At 37.0% G+C, this 23,672-nt stretch overlaps 5 protein-coding genes across 7 annotated transcripts; 4 read left to right on the top strand and 1 right to left on the bottom strand.

The window, feature by feature from the left end:
* Window positions 1-28: 28 nt before the first annotated feature.
* On the top strand, window positions 29-1,257 carry LOC106653242 (MIEF1 upstream open reading frame protein). Its single transcript, XM_014372620.2, has 2 exons — window positions 29-1,088; window positions 1,167-1,257. The coding sequence occupies exons 1-2, from the start codon at window positions 927-929 to the stop codon at window positions 1,203-1,205; spliced, it is 201 nt and encodes a 66-aa protein (XP_014228106.1). The 5' UTR covers window positions 29-926; the 3' UTR covers window positions 1,206-1,257.
* Window positions 1,194-1,753, top strand: LOC106653241 (probable peptide chain release factor C12orf65, mitochondrial). Its single transcript, XM_014372619.2, has one exon. It carries the CDS (start codon window positions 1,208-1,210, stop codon window positions 1,697-1,699), a length of 492 nt encoding a protein of 163 aa, XP_014228105.1. The 5' UTR covers window positions 1,194-1,207; the 3' UTR covers window positions 1,700-1,753.
* A 394-nt stretch (window positions 1,754-2,147) lies between these two features.
* LOC106653240 lies at window positions 2,148-11,435 on the bottom strand. Of its 2 annotated transcripts, none has more exons than XM_014372616.2 (8): window positions 10,844-11,435; window positions 10,475-10,587; window positions 7,121-7,342; window positions 6,807-7,039; window positions 6,565-6,739; window positions 6,247-6,482; window positions 4,727-6,127; window positions 2,148-4,530 (listed from the first exon to the last, which is right to left on the bottom strand). In XM_014372616.2, exons 1-8 carry the CDS (start codon window positions 10,977-10,979, stop codon window positions 2,658-2,660), a joined length of 4,389 nt encoding a protein of 1,462 aa, XP_014228102.1. In that variant the 5' UTR covers window positions 10,980-11,435; the 3' UTR covers window positions 2,148-2,657. The 2 variants fall into 2 exon arrangements, with proteins under 2 accessions (XP_014228102.1, XP_014228103.1); XM_014372617.2 differs by having other exon boundaries at window positions 2,148-4,515.
* Window positions 11,436-11,981: 546 nt separating this feature from the next.
* LOC106653098 (probable serine hydrolase) lies at window positions 11,982-13,816 on the top strand. Its single transcript, XM_014372351.2, has 4 exons — window positions 11,982-12,310; window positions 12,377-12,547; window positions 12,632-12,777; window positions 12,846-13,816. The coding sequence occupies exons 3-4, from the start codon at window positions 12,642-12,644 to the stop codon at window positions 13,685-13,687; spliced, it is 978 nt and encodes a 325-aa protein (XP_014227837.1). The 5' UTR covers window positions 11,982-12,310; window positions 12,377-12,547; window positions 12,632-12,641; the 3' UTR covers window positions 13,688-13,816.
* Window positions 13,817-15,380: 1,564 nt separating this feature from the next.
* On the top strand, window positions 15,381-23,084 carry LOC106653256 (6-phosphofructo-2-kinase/fructose-2,6-bisphosphatase). 2 transcript variants are annotated; one of them, XR_001339408.2, is made up of 7 exons: window positions 15,381-16,482; window positions 18,362-18,786; window positions 19,061-19,534; window positions 19,625-19,859; window positions 20,267-20,394; window positions 21,128-21,209; window positions 21,961-23,084. XR_001339408.2 is itself a non-coding variant. In XM_014372641.2 (6 exons), exons 1-6 carry the CDS (start codon window positions 16,383-16,385, stop codon window positions 22,018-22,020), a joined length of 1,422 nt encoding a protein of 473 aa, XP_014228127.1. In that variant the 5' UTR covers window positions 15,381-16,382; the 3' UTR covers window positions 22,021-23,084. The 2 variants fall into 2 exon arrangements, 1 of the variants encoding a protein (XP_014228127.1); XM_014372641.2 differs by lacking the exon at window positions 21,128-21,209.
* Window positions 23,085-23,672: the final 588 nt, after the last annotated feature.

The raw sequence follows: 23,672 nt of genomic DNA, 5'->3' as shown, positions 1-23,672 counted from the left end.
CAACCGCCGTCGCATTGCACCTATACTGCGAACTACGAATGCTACGATCGATCGGCGCTCGCCGCTGCGACTTTACCTTATCTATCGGTCAAACAGTCCACAAGACACTCACCTCGACGACGAAGCTCTCCCTGCACCGCCACCCGATAATGTTAATGACCCAAGATATGTATGTACAGTGCGCTACAAACAGATGCATTTTTCGAGTCGTCGTCAAGGGCAGAACGAATACCAGTTTACCGTTTGTTTTTCACGCTTGATAATGATTCGGCCTATTATTGTATCAAGCATTATTGATCAACGCAAGACGTCGAATCTTTCAAAGTGCTCTCTTATTTGTAGCATTTAAAATGTGAATATTCGCTTGAGTATCTACCGATGATACATTTTTCAATCGGTACTGCGGTACGTGAAAAGTGAAATACTCATTTTTTTCGAACGTATTAGGTTTAATACCGAGTACACCTTTTCGATTATCTTCGTATTTCATTGCCTAATCTCATGCAAACCTCGCGTTGATTTATTCATCATCACGATTAGTTTGCTGCTCTCAAAAATATTTACCCGATGTATTTGGTCAATTTTAACGCAAATTGCTGCATAAGCTGCAACTTACCTACTGACTTCAAATTTTAAATCTAGAACCGTACGCGGCTTTCGTTGCCTTAATGAAAAAACATCAATCAACGTGACACAAGTTTAAGACCGTGTCTTATCTCACAGATGTACATCTTATTCATTCTCCTTTTTCTCAATTTTAGTCTAGCAGAAGTAAAAACATACTTGCCCTCCGCATAACCTAGTTCAAGCGCTCATACACTGTTTTTTATTTCAAATCATTCTACAAATGATTATTTAAATCATTCTACAAATGATTTACAAATAATCGATTTATACATAAGATTAATAAATTTTCACGTGTAATCATGCCATTTCGTTACGAGTTGTTAGGATTGTACAAAAATCTCATGCGTTATAGTCAAAATTTAAAATATACAGACAAAAAGTATTTCGTGCATAGAGTTAGAAAAGCTTTTTTAAACAACAGAACTTTGACAGAACAAACTGAAGTAGACTTTCACTATCAGGTATTAAAGATACACTCACGATAATCATATTAAGATTTATTTTTAGTACGTATTTTAACTGTAATATTTTTATTTTAGAAAGGACTGATGCTTCTGAAACATAAAAGAGTGATTTAAAAATGTTCTCTATTATTCAAAGACTCTTAATGCAGCCCATTTCAACTGATTTGATTCGTGCATCAATTGTAACAAGTGCTTGCAATTACAAAAATGTTCCAAAACGTCATTTGGACTTTTCAAAAGTTCCAAAACTTGTAGAGGCTGAATTAGACTTTCAGTATGTGAGAGGCAGTGGTCCAGGAGGCCAAGCAACAAACAAAACAAGCAACTGTGTTGTCTTGAAACATTTACCAACTGGTATTATTGTCAAGTGTCATGATACCAGAAGTGCACTACAGAATAAAGAGCTAGCAAAAATTAAATTAATTGATAAATTAGATTTACTTTATAATGGCGAAGATGCTATTGAAAACCAGAAAAAAAAATTTCTACTTAAAAAAACATTAGAAAAGAAACGACGACAAAGAAAAAGAGCAGAGGAGAAAGCCGAAGCAAAAAGAATCGCAACTTTGACGACACAATCAAGTGAATCAGACAGCAAAGTTGAATAACTTTTTGTATCATTGTGCAAATATGTTAATAATAAACAAAAATTAATAATTTAATGATGTGAGTCAATTTTTTATGGAAAATTCAATTTTCTTTAATAATAATAATTGTGAACCTGTACAATTGACAGAGATTTACAATATTTTCAGGTGTTTTCTTGATTGGAGTACATCTTTAGTACTATTATTTATATAATAATTGGGCTATATGGAGTCAACAATAGTAGTACTAAAAAATTTCTCATTACGAGTTAGATATACATTACATGATACAATTTTACATATGTCTCTGATCCATGATATTTATAACAAATTGGTTACTTTATATGAATAACTATGGTTTGTATTTTATAATTATTATTTATGAGAAAAAAAACACCTTGATTGGAGAATTATTGCAGTACTGCCTTAGCACAAGTATGTATAAGGTTTTGTATAAAAAGTCTTCTACTTAAGATTAAAAATAATTCGTACCATTTATTCCAGTACAAGTTCAAGTATACATAATAGTGAATTAAAACCTTTGGCAATTCTCAAATTTGCAAAAGACTTTAACGGTTTTTTTAATTTACAAGATGCTAAACATGTTTTCGCAGGTTTGACGTAATTCATTCAATTAAATAATAGTAATTTTACTTTAAAAAACTAATACAATAATCAAATTAGGTAAATTTAAGACTAAATACGATAAGCATGTACAATATAAAAAATAGCAACAATGCTGCTATAGAACAAAAAAACTATAAATAATATCAATACTAATTTTTTATTGAATAATAAGGATGTAATTTCATTAAATTCCGAGTGTTTAGAGTTTTTCTGTTCGATATGATAATCGATTACTACACATTACACAAATATTATATTCTGTACAAATGTACAAATAACACACACTATTTTAATAGTCATTTCAGTCGTTTAACAAAGCACGAAGAACTTAATTATCGTTATTTTTCGATTCTCAGCTTCTTCGAGACCACTGCCCAGCGAGCTTCCGTCGTAATCCGGTTTTCGCTCGCTTTCTAGGTGGTTCCATACTTGCTTTTGGCGAGCTAGAGCTTCTTAGTCTACGATTACTGGCTACGGCTACCTGGTCATGACTCATTTTTGTTACTTTAACGAACGGCTGATACCTTTTTTGACCGAGCTCAGCAGGCGATATAGATTGCCTAGTTGATTGTTCGTCAAATTCATCGTTTACATCCGAAGAAACACTGTCGTTTCTTTTACTGTTTTTTCTTTGCCTCTTTAGACCACATTTAGGGCGTTTTGGGCTTGTTTTAGGCGACGATTTTTCCGATTTAATACGATTTCTAGTCTTCTTCGGAGAATATATTTCACTACTTGATTTTGTCTTCGTTTTTTTGGAAGACGAACAATCTTTTTTAATAGAAATATCTGACGTTGCTGTGTTGTTGCGCTTTCGACTTCCTTTTTTCGGACTGGAACAGTCATTGCTCGATGCATAGGTTTCAGAGTCCTCGCTCATATTTATAAGTACTCCAGGCCTATGTTTTGCAGGTGAAACTTGCAGTTCCATTTCGTCATCATCTGTAGTGGCAAATTCTAAAGGATCACCATTTTTTTTATCTAAAGATATGTCTGATAGTACAGGCTTAATATTAGATTCATTTGCAGAATCTCTGACTTTTTCACGTGAATTTTTAGAGCTACTTCTCTTAGATTTCGTTGTTCTACTTTTTGATTTGCCTCTTCTAGAATCAGTTGTGACTTTTTCGTTTTCTTTGTGTTCCATATTTCCAGCCTCCGTTTGAGTCTTTTCTGTTTCTGGTTCTCGTTGAGACAAATCAGAACCCTGTATTTCTAACGTCTCGTTTTTTACCATTGCCTCGTCTAGAGGTTTTGACTGTTCATTTGATAATAATAGTCTAAGTTGCGAGATTTCCTGTTGATTATTTTGTTGCTTCTGGTTTTCTCGCTGAAGTTCTTCACTCAACATTTTTAGTTGAAGCTTGCGCTTCATTTTATTCGTGCCTGGCCAACCAGTTTTGTTTTTACGTTTCTTCCGTCTTTTGTGGGGTTGGTCGAATTCTCCACAGTCTGAACTAGCACAAGACGAACCATCCACGCCGTTCGGAACTGTATCAGGATAGTTTTCAAATATTTCTATCAAATTTACAGGAGGTCCTTTAGGTTCCGAAGAAACGATAGGTTCAGCCGTTTTAACATCAAAAGACATTAGATCATGTTCGAGAAGATCGTTATCAGCATCATCATAATTCAACATATCATCGATACTTTTCACAATTTGTTTTAAATCAGCGTCAACGTCAGATTTTTCTGAAGACTTGGATTTATCAGCTTTCGCAGAATTATTGTTTATCGCTGCTTTAGCTTTGCCATCTTCATCATTGGTCTGTTCTCGCTTTTTAATTATTGTTGACATAATAGCTAAGGTCGAGGCATGGCAGCGTGGACTTTTTCGCGGCAAACGTGAACCAACTACACCACCACGACCTCGGCCACGCTTACGGTGCATGCTATTTTGCAAACTTTTATTAAGTATTTCATGGAAGTTTTCCATTTCGTATGGGAGAAGAAATGGTTTAGGCGTACTGTTATCACTATAATAGTACTCACAACCTTCATCTTGACGTTTGTAGGTTTGATACCATGGCTCAGAACGGGGCACCATTTCGAATGAAAAACGGAGAGCTTCAACCCTTGCCGAGGGCTGGGACGGATAAATTTTGGCGACTGACTCTTCTTGAGTTTCTGTTGCCGTTGTTACAGCTTCCTTTACTTTTTCAACAGGAGTCTCAACAGGCTGACTGACATTGGCAGATGACGTTTGAAATCTGGAAGTAGCATTGCTTTTCAACAATGACGAAAGGTTGACTTATTAATCAAAACATTCGCTAAGTAAATTTGTCACAGGGTTAGTGTAAAAGCTTAATAATAATCTATGATAATGGTAAGAGTTATTTTCACTGAGTGGCAAATTGACTTAATCGTAAATAAAAATAAAATAAAAGATTTAATTAATAAAATTTTGTTTTGAGTATTTACCTCAATCTACTGCCAGGAGTTTCAAATTTGTAGTATTCAGTATTATCTTTAAGAAATGCCTCAGTTTGGGTTCTTCTCTTCTTCCTTGTCTTGTAAGTACTTGTTGTCGAGTCTTGAGAATCATCATCCATGACTTCTTGTTTTAGTGTTACAGGATGAGAAGCAGAAGGTGAGCTCAATACTATAGATTCATTTTGAGGATCGCGTTCACTATCCGTATCTTTAGGTAAGATACTGCTTTCATCTTCACTAATTTCACTGGTTGATTCATCGCGTCGAGGATCGCCAAACATAAACGATTCGGCTTCATCACTCAATAAAGACAGTTCAGACTTTCGTACGCGTTTGAATCGCACAACAACGGGTTTTTCACTTGACGGCTTATCGCCGTCTTTGATTTTCATCTGCTGTTCATTTTCAGTTTGCTCAGCCGATGGCACAGCAGTTAATGGATTTTCGCTAGGCAGTATACTGGAACGAAGTTTATTACCTAATACTTCAACTTTATAGTATCGACGATTGTCTTCGATCAATCTCTCTTCGACTGACAATCTTTGACGACCTCTAAAAGTTTTACCTCCTTTCCTTGAATAAGTTTTTGTTTTTGAACGACCATCTTGTTCAACACTTTTCACAAAATTTGTTTCATAATTTTCGTTAGCAGGATTTTCTTCAACATCATTGTTATCGTTAATGACAAATTCTTCATCAGCTTCAACATGATCAATGACTTCTTTTTTGATAATTTTTTTAAGAGGATCTTCTGAAACATGATCAGCTTCGCTGGGTTTTTGTTTCAATTCTCTCCTTTCAAAGCCATTCAAATTAGTTTTGGTATTGACTTCAAGAACAGTTTCTTTGAGAGCATTTTCTTTGTGAATGTTTTTACAAGAAGGACTATTTTTTTGTTTTGATTCCAGAACCTCTTCAGAATCAATGTTTCCATTAAGAATTTTTTCAACTTGATTGTTACTTTTAGTTGAATTTTTACAGGTCAGAGTTTCACAAGGTTCTTGAAGTACTGATTTTTTACAACCAGTAGACCTAACTTTTTCATTTGCTAGATCATCATCTGAGTCAATTTCTACCCAAATTGTTCCTTTAGAACGTTTTTTTATAACATATTTATCATAGCTTTTCTCATTCTTTTCTTCTCCTTCTGGCTTACCCTTTGACCTCAATAAATGACCACTTTCATGTTTAGTTCTTGCTCTCAAATTATGAGGAGAGTCCAATGTTGAATTTAAATTCCTGCGAGCACCATTGCACTGTGACATTTTTATATCACTAACACTATAATCATGAACTAAAGGATGTTCTCTTTTTTGCGACTTTTCATCCGACGGGAGGAAACCATTTGCGGTGCTATTGTCTCGATTTTCATTGAATGGGCAGTCTTTGCTGAAAAAACGATTGAAATTTACAGTGAGCTTACTTAAACCTTTTAGCCTATTAATGCAGGTTTTTTGAAAATTCATAGTTTAATGGATTTAATGAGTTCATTTGATTTTAGTATTTACCTGGTGGCATCATTCGATTTGTCAAGAAAGGCGTCCAAATGTGTACAATCATCAATTAATTTATCTAAAGCTGCATAGTTTTTAATATTTGTTACAAAGTTACGGTGCTTGTCGCTATTCAGATGTTTTGCTCGAGATTTGAAATCACAGCGACAAATTTCGCAAAACCCTGCATTTTCACATTCAGACGTTTGTTGTACAGTTGTGGCACGGGGCCGACGAGTCATTTCTTTGCTCTTAAATAAAGAAAGAAAAAACCAATGAATGTTTTGGAGTAATTTCAAATTAATTTTTCTACAGAACTGAAAATATACTAACCTTGTCAGCTGGTTCACACTTTGGCTTGGAACTATTTTCTTGAAAAATACAATTTTTACTTGTGCTTAAACAATTACATCTTGTCGAGTGGCAAAGAGGACTTTCTCCAAAGTATGTGTTATCCCAGGACAAATGTGGGAAAGATTGCAATTCAGCAAAGACAGGCCTTGTAGCGCTGTAAGCAGAATGCAAGTGTTATATACTGCACATTCAATAAATAATGTATTTTTTATGATATAAACCTTTTATAAGATTCAATTTTGACGTAATATCCTTTTAACACTTGTTGTTTACAAGTTTTTTTATGTTGAGATGTAGCACTTTTAACCTTATTTTCAACTTTATTCAGCCACTTTTGAAAAGCTTTGGGAGCATAAATTGGTATACCCAAGGTATATGCTTTAGCTAGAGGATCAATAGAACACTGTTGTGGTTGTGTCAGTGCCCGCTCCAACATGGCATCCGCTCTGGAGCGCTAAAATATCCAAAAAGAATTGTTATAACATTTTTACAAGATAAAATTAACCTATAATAAACTGCAGAAAGCTGATCATACAGATTTTGGGGTGGTGAAGCCCTTCTGACTATAAGAGTTTGATAAAGGTCCTTCGATACTGCGATAAGGAGTTTTTGGAGTAGCACTACCTATACTTTTCCAAGATTGAACTCCACCACTTCCACCACTGCAATAGCCGGATGCTTTTATGTCGGGGCCAGTTTTTGCTTCTTTGTCAGTGACCACTACAGACACTTTATCCACGTAAAAACATTCAATAGCCTAAAACAAATATAAACAAAAACTGCTGTTATTATTCTTCAGTAAATGTAAAAAAATATAGCAAAAAAAAAATTAGCAAGCTAAGCATATACATTTTTCACATTCTGACACCAAGCTTTATAAACTGTATAGCAAAGTCAGCAAAATCAACACAATTTTTGCCTGAAATGAATTTTACCTTAATTTTTTGTAGAGTCTCAAAATTTATATAAAATTAATTAAATTCTATGGACGATTTGTGTTTGGATAAGAAGATAGCTCAGAGAGTGAGAGCAATAACAAAAGTCAAGGATAAAAATAGTACTTTTAGCAACAGGATATAGTCAGAATGGATATACAAAAAAGAATGAAAGAGAAAGAGAGGGCAGATGGCCGTGCGCGTCCACTACTGTACTGTAGGATGCTGAAGAAAAGAGGAAAGCTACTGAGTATATATACCCGCGCCCGTTTCTTTTTCGCTCGTTCTTGCTCTCCATCATAATCGTTGTCCAAAGCAAACACACAACAGTGCACCGCGCTATTCTACTCAGCCAACGCACTTAAGCCGAAGTAGTTGAGCGTTTTCTCTTTGCAATCGTCAGCAAGGAGCCTGGCGCGCTGGCGACATGTCATGATTGGAAAATTTGCGAATTGTTGGTTTATTTGCCACACGACGGTGACAACAACAAGCAGGCGTGCGTATAGAAAAACACGACGACGACGGCGGCGGCGGCGACGGCGACGACGGCGACGACGACGACAACTCGATGTGCTACTGCTGAATCTACTGCTACTTCAGCCGTGTGGTGTTGGTGTTGTTACACATTTCCCAAACTGTATATATACATTGTGCATCTCTCTAAAACTTGGCGGTGGCGCGCGCGCGCCACTTTGTGTGTGTGCGTTCGCTTGATGTGTCAGTGTGTATGCCTGTTTATACTGTTCCGCAGCCTATGTGTGTACGTGTGCGATTGTATATACGCGCGCTCTCTCTTTCTCTCTCTCGCGCGCGCGCGTCTGTGTGGGCCGGGTATGTGTAATGTGGGTCCGTGTATGCACTCATACACGTCGCTGTATACATACGTCGGTGCATTTACGTACTGCACCGCGATCATGAGTATACACACGAGTACACGTACTCGTACACAGAGACGGCAGCGGTACTGCGTGTGTGTATGTGTACCCTATACATATTCTCGCGCATACGGACGAGGAGAAAAGGAGGAACGCCGAACGATGGAGGTGGTACGCGCCAAGCTCCGAAGGGAACGAGAGAGTCGTGAACTGTCACGCACAAAATGGCCATATTAGCCCGTTACGTTGCGCGAGCCTGCGAGGCCGTATAACATAGCGAAGCACGAGTATATATCGCAACACAATGCATCGTGCCGAGTTGTGCACTCGCAGAGTGCGACATTCGCGCTTATTCGTTCGTGGCTCGGGAGCTTCGCGATAGACGGTGCCCTCTCGGCCGGACGAGAAAAATTGCTTCGAGTTGACCGCGTCGAGCAAACAATGCCTCGTGCTTTTTTCAAGTTCCAATCCAAGTTGAAGATCCTCGATTCGGAGACGGTTCGAAGCTTTGTAATTACTGCCGCGTCCATCTGGCGGCGCTGAGATCTAACGCGGCGTATCGTTCTCTGCTGCTTCGCCTCTGTCACTGTGTTTGTCAACAAAGCCCGCCAGCTCGGTGTGTTATTCTCTATACATATTATATAGATATACATGAGCGATATCGAGCGAGCATGGCACTGAATTATCGCCGATGCCACTAATAATAATAAAATCCCCTCATGCACAACGAAAATTTTTGATAATATATACTACGAAAAATTTACGGCTTTATTCGAGTCTAGATAACTTTTGCACAGTTCTGGCGCGAGCCTGTGAGACTCGTAAGAGCCACGAACCGGGCGAAGGTAGCTTCGTAAATGATATCTTCATGGATCAAGTCGAGGGCGATGACACACAATTTATCAGCCAGTTTGAATTCGAAAAGGAGGGCCTCACGCGAAGATGCTCGAATTAGCGTGACAATTTTAGTGTCGCATCAAATTGCCTACATCTATAGCGATCGCGGCATCAGCCCGTTAATACTGTCGCTGCGCGTCTAAGCGCTCAGACTATAATACCACATTGTTTTTAATTTAAAAAAATCACCGTTTGAAATGACAGAAAAAAAATTGCATTATCGAAAGTCGTGGGTGAATGTATGTGAAAGGGCGTAGCCCCCCTAGCAAGCACAGCATGTGCATGTCACAGTTCTCCAGTTATGTGTGCGCTGGCGAGCGAATATAGGTAGGACGTGCGTGATGCATGTGCCTGCTGCAGCGCAGTTCAACATCTCTCTTTTACGTCGAACACAGACCCACATTACTCCTACTCCGGTTGTTGCTCCACCTCTCGCTGTCTCGTTTGCCCGCTCTACAGTCTCTCCTGTAGTCCTATGTCTTTTTCACTCGCACTTGGTTATGTGTATACACGTATATATTTACACTATATTCATTGACAGAAAATACAAAACCTAGCCGTTTCACGCGCGCTTTACTCCAAACTGACAGACGTAAAATGAGTTACACGCTTGCACGTCCGTACCATAAGCAATTGCTATCGAATTCCATATTTTGACCCGTTAATATATTCAAATATTTTGAGTTCAATAGATAAAGTCACATCTGTGCTCTTTTATCGCATGTAACTTTACATTCGAAAAAAGTTCACGAGATAGTAGATTTTAAGGTAAAGCCGCAATTTCTAAACATACAAGAATTTTTTTCATCTACATCAATTCCAAATTTCAAATCAGATAAACAATGTGTTGGTGATAATTTCGAGTCACTTTATCTTGACGTTTAGACCAGCAGCATCCAAACGTAGATGTGGAAACCGGTCCATTGATTTTTTACTTTTATTCAAAGTACTGCCGTTACTATTTTAAACTCATAAGTATTTTCAACAATTAACGACTTTGAGCCCTCTTCTAATTTTATTGAGCATTTTCGAGAATTAACTGCTTTAGTGGCAGACAAAGTGAAGCGAAAATCATCTGCGCACAATTATGCTATTTGAACGTACGTTTTTAAAAAAGTTTAAAAAAGTTAATTCTAGTCGCATGCGCGTAAGCTTCAGTAAAAAATAATTAAAATTACTTACCCCACCGAGTGCTTTAACTTTTTCCTCCAAAGATTGTTGAAAAACATGATGCCTTAGATCGAAATAAAAGATCGTACCTCTTAACGGGTTCGGTCCCTGGTGGATTTTAATTGCTGTGAAAATGAAATTATTTTATGAAGGAAAAATGATTTGTTTTTAAAGCTTTATTGAATAAAAGGACATAATAAGGAAGTGACGAATCTTTTATTTTTTTTTTGAATGAATGGATAATTTCAAATGATCATTCCGATAGATACCCAGAACAAATAGATGGGTTGCAAGTGGTCATTTTGTCAAAAATTTATTGATTAAAAAGATCATTAAGATTGAAACATAAAACGAAAGAGTTACGTGTGATATTTGACGCACAGTTCGGTGTCGATGATTCAAGGCTTTCCAAATTTGCTCGTTTAGCCTTTGCACCTGAATGAGGCCTTTTTCGCGAGATTATGTTGTCTGGAGTTTTGTTTAGCTGTTGGTAGGCTAATTTTGATGGCGATATCATGCCTCTTGAATTGACTCGCAGCAAGCTATCTCACACCAGCGAGAAATACTGTGCTGCACATATATTTGTCACTCAAACATACACTCGTAGCACTGTAACACGAGCAGACAAGAAACTTTAGAGTTTTTCCTCGAAACAGAAAAAATTCTCTCATTGATAACTGCCATTCGATCGAAAAGGTTCACGCATTGTACACAAAATAATTCACTTCCAAATTATGCTCGAATGAAAAATTGAAACAAAAAACGTGTTCGAAGCACGACGATGTGTTGCGCGACTCTTGAGCGCGTTTTTTTCTAGCCTAAAAATTCTCGGCGAGAGTCTGACAGCAGCAGTGGTACGTTGGTCAGACCGCACAGTGTCGCGTGGGCCAATAATTACCACGATACGTAAGTGTATAGCGCGTCTTGTATACACGGAATATGATTTCTGCGTGCATAAGAATTTGAAAGCAACGTGGATTTTCGGTTTCTCGTTGGTTTACTGTTTTTGATGCGCAATGGACTACTGCGCAATGTTCGGGTCTAGATGGGGAGGGATTTGGGTAATGACGTACCATACTGGTTTGTGACGGGTAACTGACTTGATTCAAAATTTGAATTGTCGAATTAATTCTTTATGAGTAATAAAAAATTTCTTTCAAATAAAAAAAATAGTCTCAAATATATTTTTTTACTGCTTAAAATATTTTTAGGTATAAATTTTTAGTGGTACACAATTAGTTGACCTATTTTATTCATTGCAAAAATTCTAAATTACGATTTGCATAGCATGCTTTTAAAAAATTCATTTAAGAAAACTTAATTTTTATCTATAGTGAAAAACGAACATTTCGTTGCTAACGGATATTTTACATTACAAAAGCGTAGAATGCTGTAGATAGGTGTAGGTACAACTTATGATCCTATAGAGTCTTAGACCTAAGCCACTGTTCAGGTTCAATTTTCAATTAAGAAGCAAAATAATATCTTTACAGTTGGCAGCAATAGTATCCTACTGCTGCAAGTGCAGACTGCGGGCGGCTAAAGCTAGAGCTAAACGCGCGTAAATTCCGTTGCTGTCAAGTGAGTTTCTTTTTAAGGTCATAAAAATCGTCTGCTACAGAAAACTCGTAATTCGCTTCGATCTCTGCACGAGCCATCAGCCATGCAATCGTCTAGTGTCGCTCACGTCACTCGATCGTTTGTTTACGCATGTGAGTGATCTAAAGTAACGCGTGCTGTAATAAAAACTCGTTCGTATCACCTTGAGCTTGGAGCGCGCATATGATAAGTTATAGTTATTTCCTATCGATTTTATCCGTTTAAAAATCACTGTGAATATTTAATTAGGTAAGTAATCACATTTTAATCTTACTATAAATACTACCGCAAAATGTCAATAAAGCAAAATTGCAGAGTCATAATGCGAAGAGATTTTGAGGCGTCAGTTGGAAATGAATAATTTAATGCGAACATATGAAGCATTATTGTATATCATTTCATCATTTTAACTAGTAGCAACAGTTCACATAAGGCTTTTAAATCAGAGAATTCAGTTCCAGTATCAAACTTACTTCATTGTAAAAGGTAATTCAGTTGATAAGTTTTTCAACTTAGGAAGAAGAAATAATTCATACACTTGCATTAAAGTAATTTTTTTTCTTTTTAAAGAAGGAGCACAATGTTAGCTAGGCATATAAGAAGCTTTGGAGCTAGAACATGTGGTTATATAGTTTCAAGTAAAAGAATACAACAAAATACTTGTCGAAATAACTTTACTTCAGTACAAGTTGATGTGCCTTGGGGAAAAATTGATGGTAAAGTCATAAGTTTTTATTCATGTGTACAAAGTGTAGTATATTAATTTTTTATTTATTGATCACAGGAAAATTATGGGGTTCTGGTAACAAACAGCCTATTCTCGCAGTACACGGATGGATGGATAATGCTGGTAGCTTTGATCATATAGCTCCATTGATAGAAAATCATCCAATTTTGGCAATTGATTTACCTGGCCATGGTAAATCTAGTTGGCTCCCTCGTGGTATTCCATACGATGACAAAATTTATATGATAGCTCTTAGGACAATTATCAAAAAGTTTGGTTGGAGTAAAGTTAAATTATTGGGGCACTCAATGGGTGGAGTCATGTGTTTTAATTATTCGAGACTATTTCCAGAAGAAGTTCAATTTGTAGTAGCTCTAGATATTCTTGCTTTCTTAAGCATGAGTCAAGCACAGCAAACTCGACTATTGGCTTATGGAATAGATAAATTGATGGAATTTGAAAAAAAAATGACCAGCAAACCACCTACGTATACAGAAAATGAAATCATTGTTAATTGGATTAAGAAATCTCAATTTCAATCATTGGATGAACCTGCTGTAAGAAGTTTAATGAAAAGGGGGTGTGAAAAAACAGAAGAGGGCCAATTATTCTATACTCGTGATTTTCGTTTAAGTATACCTGGATTTGGCCCGACTTATTCACGAGAAAATTGTATGGAAATGGCTAAAAGTATTACGAGTCCTTATATGGTTGTTAGAGCAGCGGATGGTCCATTCACAAAAGATACATATTGGACAATAATAGGAGATGTTCTAAAAAAATCTAGTCAGGATTTCCAGTATGTGAAAGTTGAAGGTACTCATCATTTTCATATGACTAATGCCAAAGAGGTAGCTGCTGCAATAAATCCATTTTTAGATAAACATAATATTAGTTAGCCAATGGATACTTTTTTAATTGTAAAGTAATTTCCTCATATTAGTTGAAATATGTTATTATTTGTAATAAAATGATATGAAGTATTCAAAAACTATGAAAAAGTATTTGCTGAGAAACATTTTTAATAATTTTTAAATACATACCGGTATATTTGTAAAAAATACTGATGTATAAAAACAAAATATCCCAATAACATGATATTTTATCAATAAAACTTGAAGACACATAATTGATTTTACATTATGAAATTCTAATCTCTCCTCTTCATTATTGCAAATTTGTTATCTATTCTTATAAAATTAAATTTTTTTTATTTTAAAATTATGCAAAATAACAAGTTTTTTTTTAAATAAAGATAATTCTTTCATATTGTTGAAATAACGTTATAATACGAATGCAACAGCAAGTTAATAAAACATATACCTAAAAACAGATTAATCATTTTATACTAGTACATACCATTCTTTTTTTAATATTTAAATTAATCTATTGTTAAAAAGTTATTTATTTAAATAGATGTTCCTCGATTTCTTGCGTTCCAAAAGTTTAATCGTAAGTTTTTGCGAAGTCTGTTTGATCAAGCTGTGTATCAATGGGCATGTAACATACAGTAGAAAAAATATCGGACCTTACGACTTACAACGTTGATTAGTCAATAATATATCCTATATGAGTGAACAAAAATGTCTATAATGGCTATTTTTGAAATGTGTTTAAAATTGAAAACTGCTCCTTCGTCATGTAAGTCTGGTACAAAGTATATCGCAACGACTTTTCATAAATTCCCTTTCTTTCGATTTAACAAAGTTAAATAAAAAGAAAGCAAGAAATACCATGCAGCTTTTTAAAATTTGTTTATTTGCCACGTCACAAACCCTCAAACCCGACAAAAAAATAATATCGATGATAAAATTCAATCGTTAATGTTTTTCACATTTCTCAAGCGTTGATAAAATTTTAATGAAAAAGGTCTTTAAAGCGGTGTTCAAAATTGCTTCAAGAGTATCGTTTTTTAAAAGAAAACAAGATTTGCTAATTCATGCTGAATCTTCTTTAATGAACGTCAAGCAACTCTTCGCAATTTTTTCAGCAAGTTAACAATTTTTTGAAAGTAAATTTCAAAAATGAAATATTTATTGTTTTTTCGTGGCTCTTATTTTCCACATGAAAAACTATAGTCTTTCAGCAGTCATACACGTAGAAAAAGTTTGATAACATTACAAAGTAATATTAGGTGGCAGGAGCTAAATGGAATTCAAAATCATGTATCCAAGTGAAACTTTTTTCATGAGAAGCGGAAGAGATAGAGACGTTTGTATATGAGCATATAGTCCGTTTATTCTTGAAAGTACAAAAAAAGAAAGCTGAAATGGTCGTCCAGTCACCTTTGAACATCGTACAATAATATTATTACTACATCTCAATGCTATCTGAAGGAAGAAAAGATACAGCTGTATTGTGCAAGCTGAAACGGAATCGTAACTTTCACCAACGCGTAAGTCGAGCTGTTCAAAGGGAGTCGGTGGCCAAAGTACCACGATAGGTATTATTTGAACGCTGGTCGTTGGGGTCGTGAAACGAGCTTTTTGCGCAAGCTGCAAGAGTCGATTGTACGAAGCGCCGCAGCAGCTGCACATATTATATATATCGTGCTTAGTCGCTGGCAGCTCGCAGTGCAAACTGCAAGCGGCGCAGCATGGGCTCGCTTATACTTATTACGTCAACGCGCCAATCCTGCGGTCAGCACTGTCAGCAGCGATAAGTACGGTCCGCGCAGCGGTTCTGCTTCTGGCACTCTCGCAGACTCGGTACTCTTTAGTGGGCATTCGGAGCGCGCAGCGAGCACATCCACACGCTACACGCAGTAGTTGGCTTTCGACGACGACGCGCGGCTTCTTCGAGTGCTCGAGTTGGGGCGCTTATACTTATATAGAACGAGTCGTCATCGTTGCACTTGTCGTGTTGCTGCTGCTGCTGCATATTAAAAATCGTACGATACGTATGCACATAACGACGACAGTATCGCGTACAGTCGCAGTCGTGATCGTCTACTCCGCAGTAGTGACCTTTTACAATTTCGAGCCTACGACGTTTTGTGCGCGCGGTAGATCGAGCCAGTGACACACGACGAATAGGATATTAATTCACGCGAAATCAAAGTCATGTTTCGAACTCGTTGAAAAGTGAGCCAACGATTCGCCGTGCATCGATGTCGCAATTCCTATGAGATACAATTGTTAATGCGACAGAGCGCGAATTTATTTTTCTCGTCGTTCGTTTGGACTGGCTCTTGTCCTGATAAGTGCGCGGCTTTGCAGTCATAAGAAGAGGTTAAAAGCGCATAAAGATTAGAAGAAAATCTCGGGCATTATTCGCCGATAACAAGTCTACCCCGCAGCAAGTCTGATCTCTGCGCGCGTGTAAAACACGCGCACATCAGCCTCTTATCGTACCGACTGTCTGCAACTTGGAGCAGATAATAGACGTTGCGCGAATATTTTCACGTGGACAAACATTGTAATATCAGTCGAGGAGGTTCTTCGTACGAAGCGATAAAGTAGCCACTTTTCAAGAGCAACGTTTTTGTTTACAAACAAGCACTTGATCGAGTGCTGCAACACCTCATCTCGAGCAACGATCCGACGATTGGAAAATTTGAACTGCTGTGCTTGTTTTTACTAGAGCCGAGTGTATATGCTGTCTGCAACGATGTCTACCGAGAACACAGTGAACGATAGGCACTACTTGCCGCCCTCGTCCGACACCATACAGACCAAGCCATTTCCCATTCGAGGTGAGTACGTTTATCGAGTCGAGCTCGAGGCATCCTTGTCCAGCCTAGGCGTACTTTGAGCCTTTCAATGTCTTTCGTTCGAGTGGCTATTTGAGGTTAGAACTGATGATTAATCGCGCTTGTCACTCGTCGAGAGTCGGTCGTCTCGCTTATACGCGTAGCCGCTCGTTCTATTATATTATGCATTCACAGGCCAGTCGCTAGTCGCGAATCATCGCTTCTCGCTTGGCGCCTCGAATTATATACGGAGCCAGCAGGTGTGTAGGTAGCTCCGCACAGTGATGCACGCGCTGGCTAGGCAACACGCGGCGGCGCGCGACATGTCACACTCTTACCTATACCTGTGTATATAACAAACATAACAAACTCGAGAGAGAGTGTTAGGGAGAGAAAGCATTAGTTCGCCCATACCCTCTATTTGCTTTGAAAATTGGTCCAAATTCGTAGAATTATCATATACAATAGACCGTGCCGTTTTTGCAAAAAAATTTTGTATCCCCTGGGCTCATGGCTGAGCTGAGAGTTCAAGGTTTCAGATGAAAAAAGCCGGGCTGCAGAAGTCAAAAAAGTGACCGCAACCGGTGTCGATAGGCTTTTGAAGTTTAAAAACGTGCTTCGGAAGTTTAGCAAAATCGCTCGGAAAATGGCAATCTTTAATATGATGAACTTTCAACTCAGTCAATAGCCCAGGCGATACAAAAATTTTTTGCAAAAACGGCCCGGTCCAATATACAAGAGTACATGGAAATTTGCTCGATCTGGCCACTCGAAACGGATTTCTCGAAGTTTCGTTGCACAATCTGCTCGACGGCGATTGAATTGTATCGGGAAAGGCGCGCGTGCACTAATCCAACAGTCGAACTTGTATTGAGAAATTGCACGAACGAGATAACGATGCGCGCGCGACCTTTGCGTTGTCATAGTCATCGTCGCGCACAACAACATTTTTGCTACTTATACAAAAACTCGAGTCGATTGCCTGCTCGCGATGATAAATGCGCTTGTATTTTAAAACGCGATAAGCGACGAAATTCCTATTATACAACATTGTCTTGTCCACCTATTTGAAAGGCTCCATGTAACTGCAGCTGCTTTTTGCTCGATAATCGGCCGGGCTAAGCGAAAAAATCCTAATGCACGTTGACTCGCTTCAACGCAGAGGTCGACATTATCAACGACGAGTTAATAAGCGCACGCATAATTCAAGGATCCCTCGATTTCGCATTGAGCTCCGCGCCGATATTTACTGGCACTCGGGAGTGCCGTAAATTATTATCGCGCTGAATTAATCCGCTCGACTGCAAGTAGAGTTTCGAGTCTTGAAAGCGGCTCAATTTTGCGCACCTGCTTTTCGCGCGTCTGCGTTTGGCATTTGAAACTGTCGAGCTCGTCGGGGCCAAAAAATTGCGCTTCGGCCATTTCTAATGGAGGGGCGATCGGAGCTGCGAAATCAACAGGTGTCCGAGGTGATTCGTTCCAAAAGTTGCGATTTACCATCATCGTTTTAAATATCCATACGGTATCGTTTCTCCGCATGTCAGTTTTTATCCCGCGATTCACGCGCTGCAATTGCATATTAGACGAAGCGACGCGATTCACTTTATCCATCTGTCAGTGCAATACTTGTAAGCAAACGATCGTTCATTAGGCGCGTATGTAAGCTCGATTAACCTTGGCTTTGCATTATATAGACGTCTACACTGTGCAACTCGAGAAAACATAGAAACGGAATTGAAAAACAATCGTGAGCGGCGCTTGTGTACAAGCTGGCACGATTATCGATACTTTTTTTCGCTCAAATTTCCAATTAGCGTCGAGAGAGGGAGGGAGGGAAACCTATCTAAGTAACGAATTTTCCGTTGTTTGCTCATCTCCGCAGGCGAGCGTCAAAACACCGTGAACAAGAAGCATGTGATCGCCATGGTGGGTCTGCCGGCGCGCGGCAAGACCTACATCTCGAAGAAGCTCTGCCGCTACCTCAACTGGATCGGCATCAGCACGAAGGTCTTCAATCTCGGGGAGTATCGTCGGCACGCGACCACGGCCTACCAGTGCCACGACTTCTTCCGACCCGACAACACCGAGGCCATGGCCATCAGGACCCAGTGCGCCATGGACGCCCTCAAGGACGTCTGCAACTGGCTGGCCGACGAGGGCGACGTGGCCGTCTTCGACGCGACCAACTCCACCTTCGAGCGTCGACAGCTCATCAAGGAGATCGTCGTCGATCAGTACGATTACAAGCTCTTCTTCGTCGAGTCTATCTGCGACGATCCGGAAATCGTCGAGCAAAACATCATGGAGGTGAGGAACGCGAGCAATCAACGCTCCTTCTTTTATTTTTTTTCTCGCGATAAACTCGGACTCGGTTGCGTCAAAGTAGCTCTCGTCTGTCGAGATCGACGCACATGGCACATTGTATGTACGTACACACAATGTAGCAATGTGTATGTCGACTGTCGAGACGAGAGATGACCTAGGAATGCTGCCCGGATTACAGCCTTACGTCCCTCGGTAGAGACGGCCGCGTATCTGCATCCAATCACAAGTACACATCCAAGCTCTTATCGATTTCCAGGTGAAAGTCAGTAGTCCCGACTACACCAACATGAACAAAGAGGAGGTGCTGGCGGACTTTATGCTACGCATCGAGCATTACCAGGAAAAGTATCAGCCCCTCGACGAAAAGTACGAGCAGAATCTGTCCTTTATGAAAATCTACAACACCGGCGAGAAGGTCCTGGTGCACAAGCACGAGGGTCACATTCAGTCGCGCATCGTCTACTACCTCATGAACATACACATCGTACCGAGGACGATCTATTTGACTAGGCACGGAGAGAGCCTCATGAACATCGACGGCTGCATCGGTGGCGACTCATGCCTCAGCGATCGCGGCCACGAGTACGCCAAAGCTCTCGGCGACTACATCGAGGGACAAAACATTCAAGGCTTGAGGGTGTGGACCAGTTGGCTAAAGAGGACCAAAGAGACTGCCATTCACCTGAAAGCACCCCAAGAGAGGTGGAAAGCCCTCAATGAAATTGACGCCGTTAGTATTGCTATCCCCTCCTAGCGCGTTCCATCCCATCGATAATTACAACTAAACATTTTTTATTCATCTTTGTCTCTGTTTTAACAGGGTATCTGCGAAGAAATGACATACGAAGAGATATCAAAAAAGTATCCGGCCGATTTTCTTGCAAGGGACCAAAACAAATTTTCTTATCGCTACCCAAGAGGTGAAAGCTATGAGGATTTGGTTGCTCGCCTCGAGCCTGTCATTATGGAACTTGAACGTCAAGGAAACGTTTTAGTTATCAGTCATCAAGCAGTTCTACGCTGTTTACTCGCCTACTTCCTCGACAAAAATGCCGGTGAGAGATAAAATACCATTTTTTTTCACCCTTTTATTCCTTTTTATTTGCCTTGATTTTTCAATTATATTCACTGGAATGTATACTTCATTTTTTCTCATCTCAAACAAATCTAATTAACTTTACAACGCACAAAATAATTTCTATAGCTTATTAACATTATTTAATTTATAATTTAAACATTACAAAAGTATCCTGCTCGTGTAATTATTATTAAATTTCGCGATTTTGAACCAATATATTGACATCATTTCATAGATAGAATCATCGTGTTTGCAAAAAATGTTTTGATGAAAGATTAAAATAAAGTATACGGTCCTTATCCCAAACCCTTTCAAAAACGACGACAGAAGAAAATCCGTACTTGGCTCCATACCTACAACCGAATCCGACCTTTTTTGTTTCAGATGAGTTGCCATATCTGCAAGTGCCTCTACATACGATTATAAAATTGACACCAGTTGCTTACGGATGTAAAATGGAAAACATAACGTTGCCTATCGCTGCAGTGGATACCCATCGACCGAAACCAAAGGTAGAGAAAACTAATAAAGAGTAGTAGGATGAAATAGTTACTCATCAATGCAAACCTTAATTTTGTTCATTTTATTGGGTAGAATTTTGTTTTTTAAAGCAACTATGTTGTTAATGTTACATGTAATTTATACGTCACGTTTTAACTCGTAAAATTACACGCTTACATTTGACACCTCTTGCAATATCTGTATCCAGTCATTTGTTGCATTTTTACTGTTTATGTACCTGTAATGTCTTCACATCGTCATAGTGATACTTAAGTAGAATTTCTTCTTTTTTGTACCACAATTTTTATGTTAAAAAATTTAAATCATGATCCATTTAGAACTGCATGTTCAATTCACAAAATTTACCATTGTGACTAAAATTGTACCACTTCATATATGCTTTTGTAGATCATTTACAATTGTTATTATTTTTATATGTGTGTTTTTCACGTAGATTAGTTCGTACTTTAGAAAAATATATACTTATATAATTGAATAATGTAAATGCAAGGACAAGTGAAAAAGATATTCAATTATAACGGTGATGGAACAAACGTTACTCAAAGTTTTATAAAATAAATTAAGAAAATTGATATTGGTGTTAAGTTTTGAATGTTTAAAGCTTTTTTGTGCAATTCATTCACATGCATATTCGTCAATGTTACTTACAAAATTATAATATATTTTTACACGTTATACAATGATTTTCTAATAAAAATCTGTTTACATGTTTGTGTATAACAGTGAGAACCGAATAATACAGAGGCTTTTGGTACTTCAAGGTGACGATGTGAAATTATTGCATCGAACATTAAAACTTCCGAATGTATGTTTCGAATTTTTAATATTTTTTTTTTATGACATCTAGTTGTATCGTTGTTTATAAGTTATTTTTGTAAATCAAATATACATTTTTTAAGACTGAACAAATTTTCATAGGCTTTTCGATTTTTGTGCAATTGATAACTCTTATTTCTCTTGTCACTGCTGATTTTTTCATAAAAAATTATTCTATCTTTAATATTTGAGGAAAAAACGATTTTTTTATGATTTAGATAAATTTTATCTGAAATGTAAATTTACCACTTTATTATCTCATCGCAAATGTTTTTCTTTGGCCTCACCTTCGAGTTTTTGTCTATAAAAGCTATTAAAAATTCTGAAAAAGTAGGAGATTTAAATGTCTCTTGTTTAACTTAAATTATACTAGTTTTAGATTCCGTTAATTTTCACATATTTAAAGAGTTGTATAAACCTAAAAATTAAAAAAAATTGAATAAGCTTGCATATTTCCAAATTGCAAAAAATGTAATTTAACAATCCTGATTGCAAAAGATTAGCATGCGAATTACATATTATTTCGATATGCATATTTATATACGTGAAAAAATCGATTTTTCTGAAATGTTGAAGTGGATTGTCTCCTAACTTTACTTTTTCTCAGTAAATATATTTATAAATTACTAGTGCATTAAACAATTGTAATTTAACAATTAAAACACTATTAAATGAATACCTTCTCATTGTAATCCTACCATCCTTAACAATACTTTTTCGTTTTCGTCTTGTTTTTACAGATTGCAGGCTATCTCGAGGATCGTTTTAAGCAAAATAGCAAAACTCAATTAACACGATAACCGATGAAGTATGAAGTCAGTTTCTATGAACAGTTTGAGATGCTGAAAATGACACCAGACCACAAGATTCTGAAGAAATAAATTTTATTTGTGGAATTAAAGGAACGTTATATAACCATTTAGCAGCTGGCTGCTTTGTATGACCCTCTGCATAAGAGTATCAATCCTTTTTTAGGAGAAAAAATTATTATTGCAGTGGTTTTTTCGTCATTACCAAAATTAACGTCTCCGAAATTCATAATATCGTGAATAATTTAGCGAAATTGTATCTCATAATTTTTGTCCATTTAGATACAACTTTGTTACACGAATTCGCAAAATGCAGTAATGTTTGTACGAGGTAAAAGAGGTAAAACTGATGAAAATATTAGTAATTCCTGTTGGAAATCTTCCAAGGGTACATTTTTTCTTATGTGTATGTCCTGTTTGAGTGCGACTATTGTGATTTTTATTATCTTTAATATTCTTAATCGTAGTATACATAAATTAAATTACCTTGAAAAGTATAAAGAGCGTTTTTAAAAAAAATGCTAAGAATTTTCGTTTTTGTTTTTTTATAAAAAATAGAAAAATAGTAGAAAGTGTATTCAATTCCAAACTTGAGTCTGTTAATGTTGGAATAATTTCACCAGGTTTTATAATTATTTAATAATTATAATTTGAATAAAAACTATGTACGTGGGCCAAAAATCAACGTTTAAAGGACAATTAATTTAGTTATTTCATAAGACTAAATATAGTTTGTTTCTTTTTTTTTTGTATTTATGAAGAATATTTAAGTTTCAGGAAATTGATGTTTCTGGTATATTCAGTTTTTTATTTTTATTTTATGAAGATATTAGCTATTGCCAAAAAATTTATTGTTTGCTCATATATTACTGTGATTTCTGGTATTATTTAAACTTACCATTTCTTGTACAAACCAGAATATAAATACTTTAAAATTGAATTTTGCATGGCTGTAATAGTATTAATAGAATAAAAATAACTTCATTTGATTAAAAATGAATCTTAATTATTCATCTGAAACAGTATAATGAACAATAAACGCTCACTTAAATCTATTTTAGTAATTTTTCTTATTTTGTTGAGGCTTGATTTGATTTGCAGATCACACTGCTGTTCTTTTACATTTTTTTACAATTTCATTTTGAATCCTTTATTGACCTGTTATAGTATATATTGCAAAAAACATTTTTACAAAGATCAATCAAGTGAATGAGTGGTTTTTGAAGTGTTTACATGCCATAAAATGTGCGCAATGATATAAAAGTACCTTTAATATTTTGTTAAACATTTAGCAGTGTCTGTAAATAGTAAAATTAAATCAGTCCACAATTTTTCTTATTAATTAGCATAGCTTGGCTTTGAAGTAGATTGAATTGTATTTATTCATCATCACTTTGCCGTGGGTGTGACACTACGCGGGCCATCGCATTGCGACTGTGTATATATGCCCAGCTTATTTGTGATTCTACTTTTCTTTCGTTTTTCAGTAAATCTAAAATATTAAGTAAGCTGTCTATGGACAGCCATCAGAAGTGAAACTTCAAGCAAGTCAAAATGTGATTGTCAAAAGTAAATAAACCCAAAAACGTTTAAACGAATATTATTAATTCTAAAAAAGTCAAAACAAGTCAAAGGAATAAAAA

This window comes from Trichogramma pretiosum, unplaced genomic scaffold, assembly GCF_000599845.2.
Source record: "Trichogramma pretiosum strain Unisexual culture from Peru unplaced genomic scaffold, Tpre_2.0 scaffold8, whole genome shotgun sequence".
Taxonomy (NCBI): Eukaryota; Metazoa; Arthropoda; class Insecta; order Hymenoptera; family Trichogrammatidae; genus Trichogramma; species Trichogramma pretiosum.
The sequence above is the reverse complement of the archived record's forward strand: the minus strand, read 5'-3'. Positions and strand labels throughout refer to the sequence as shown.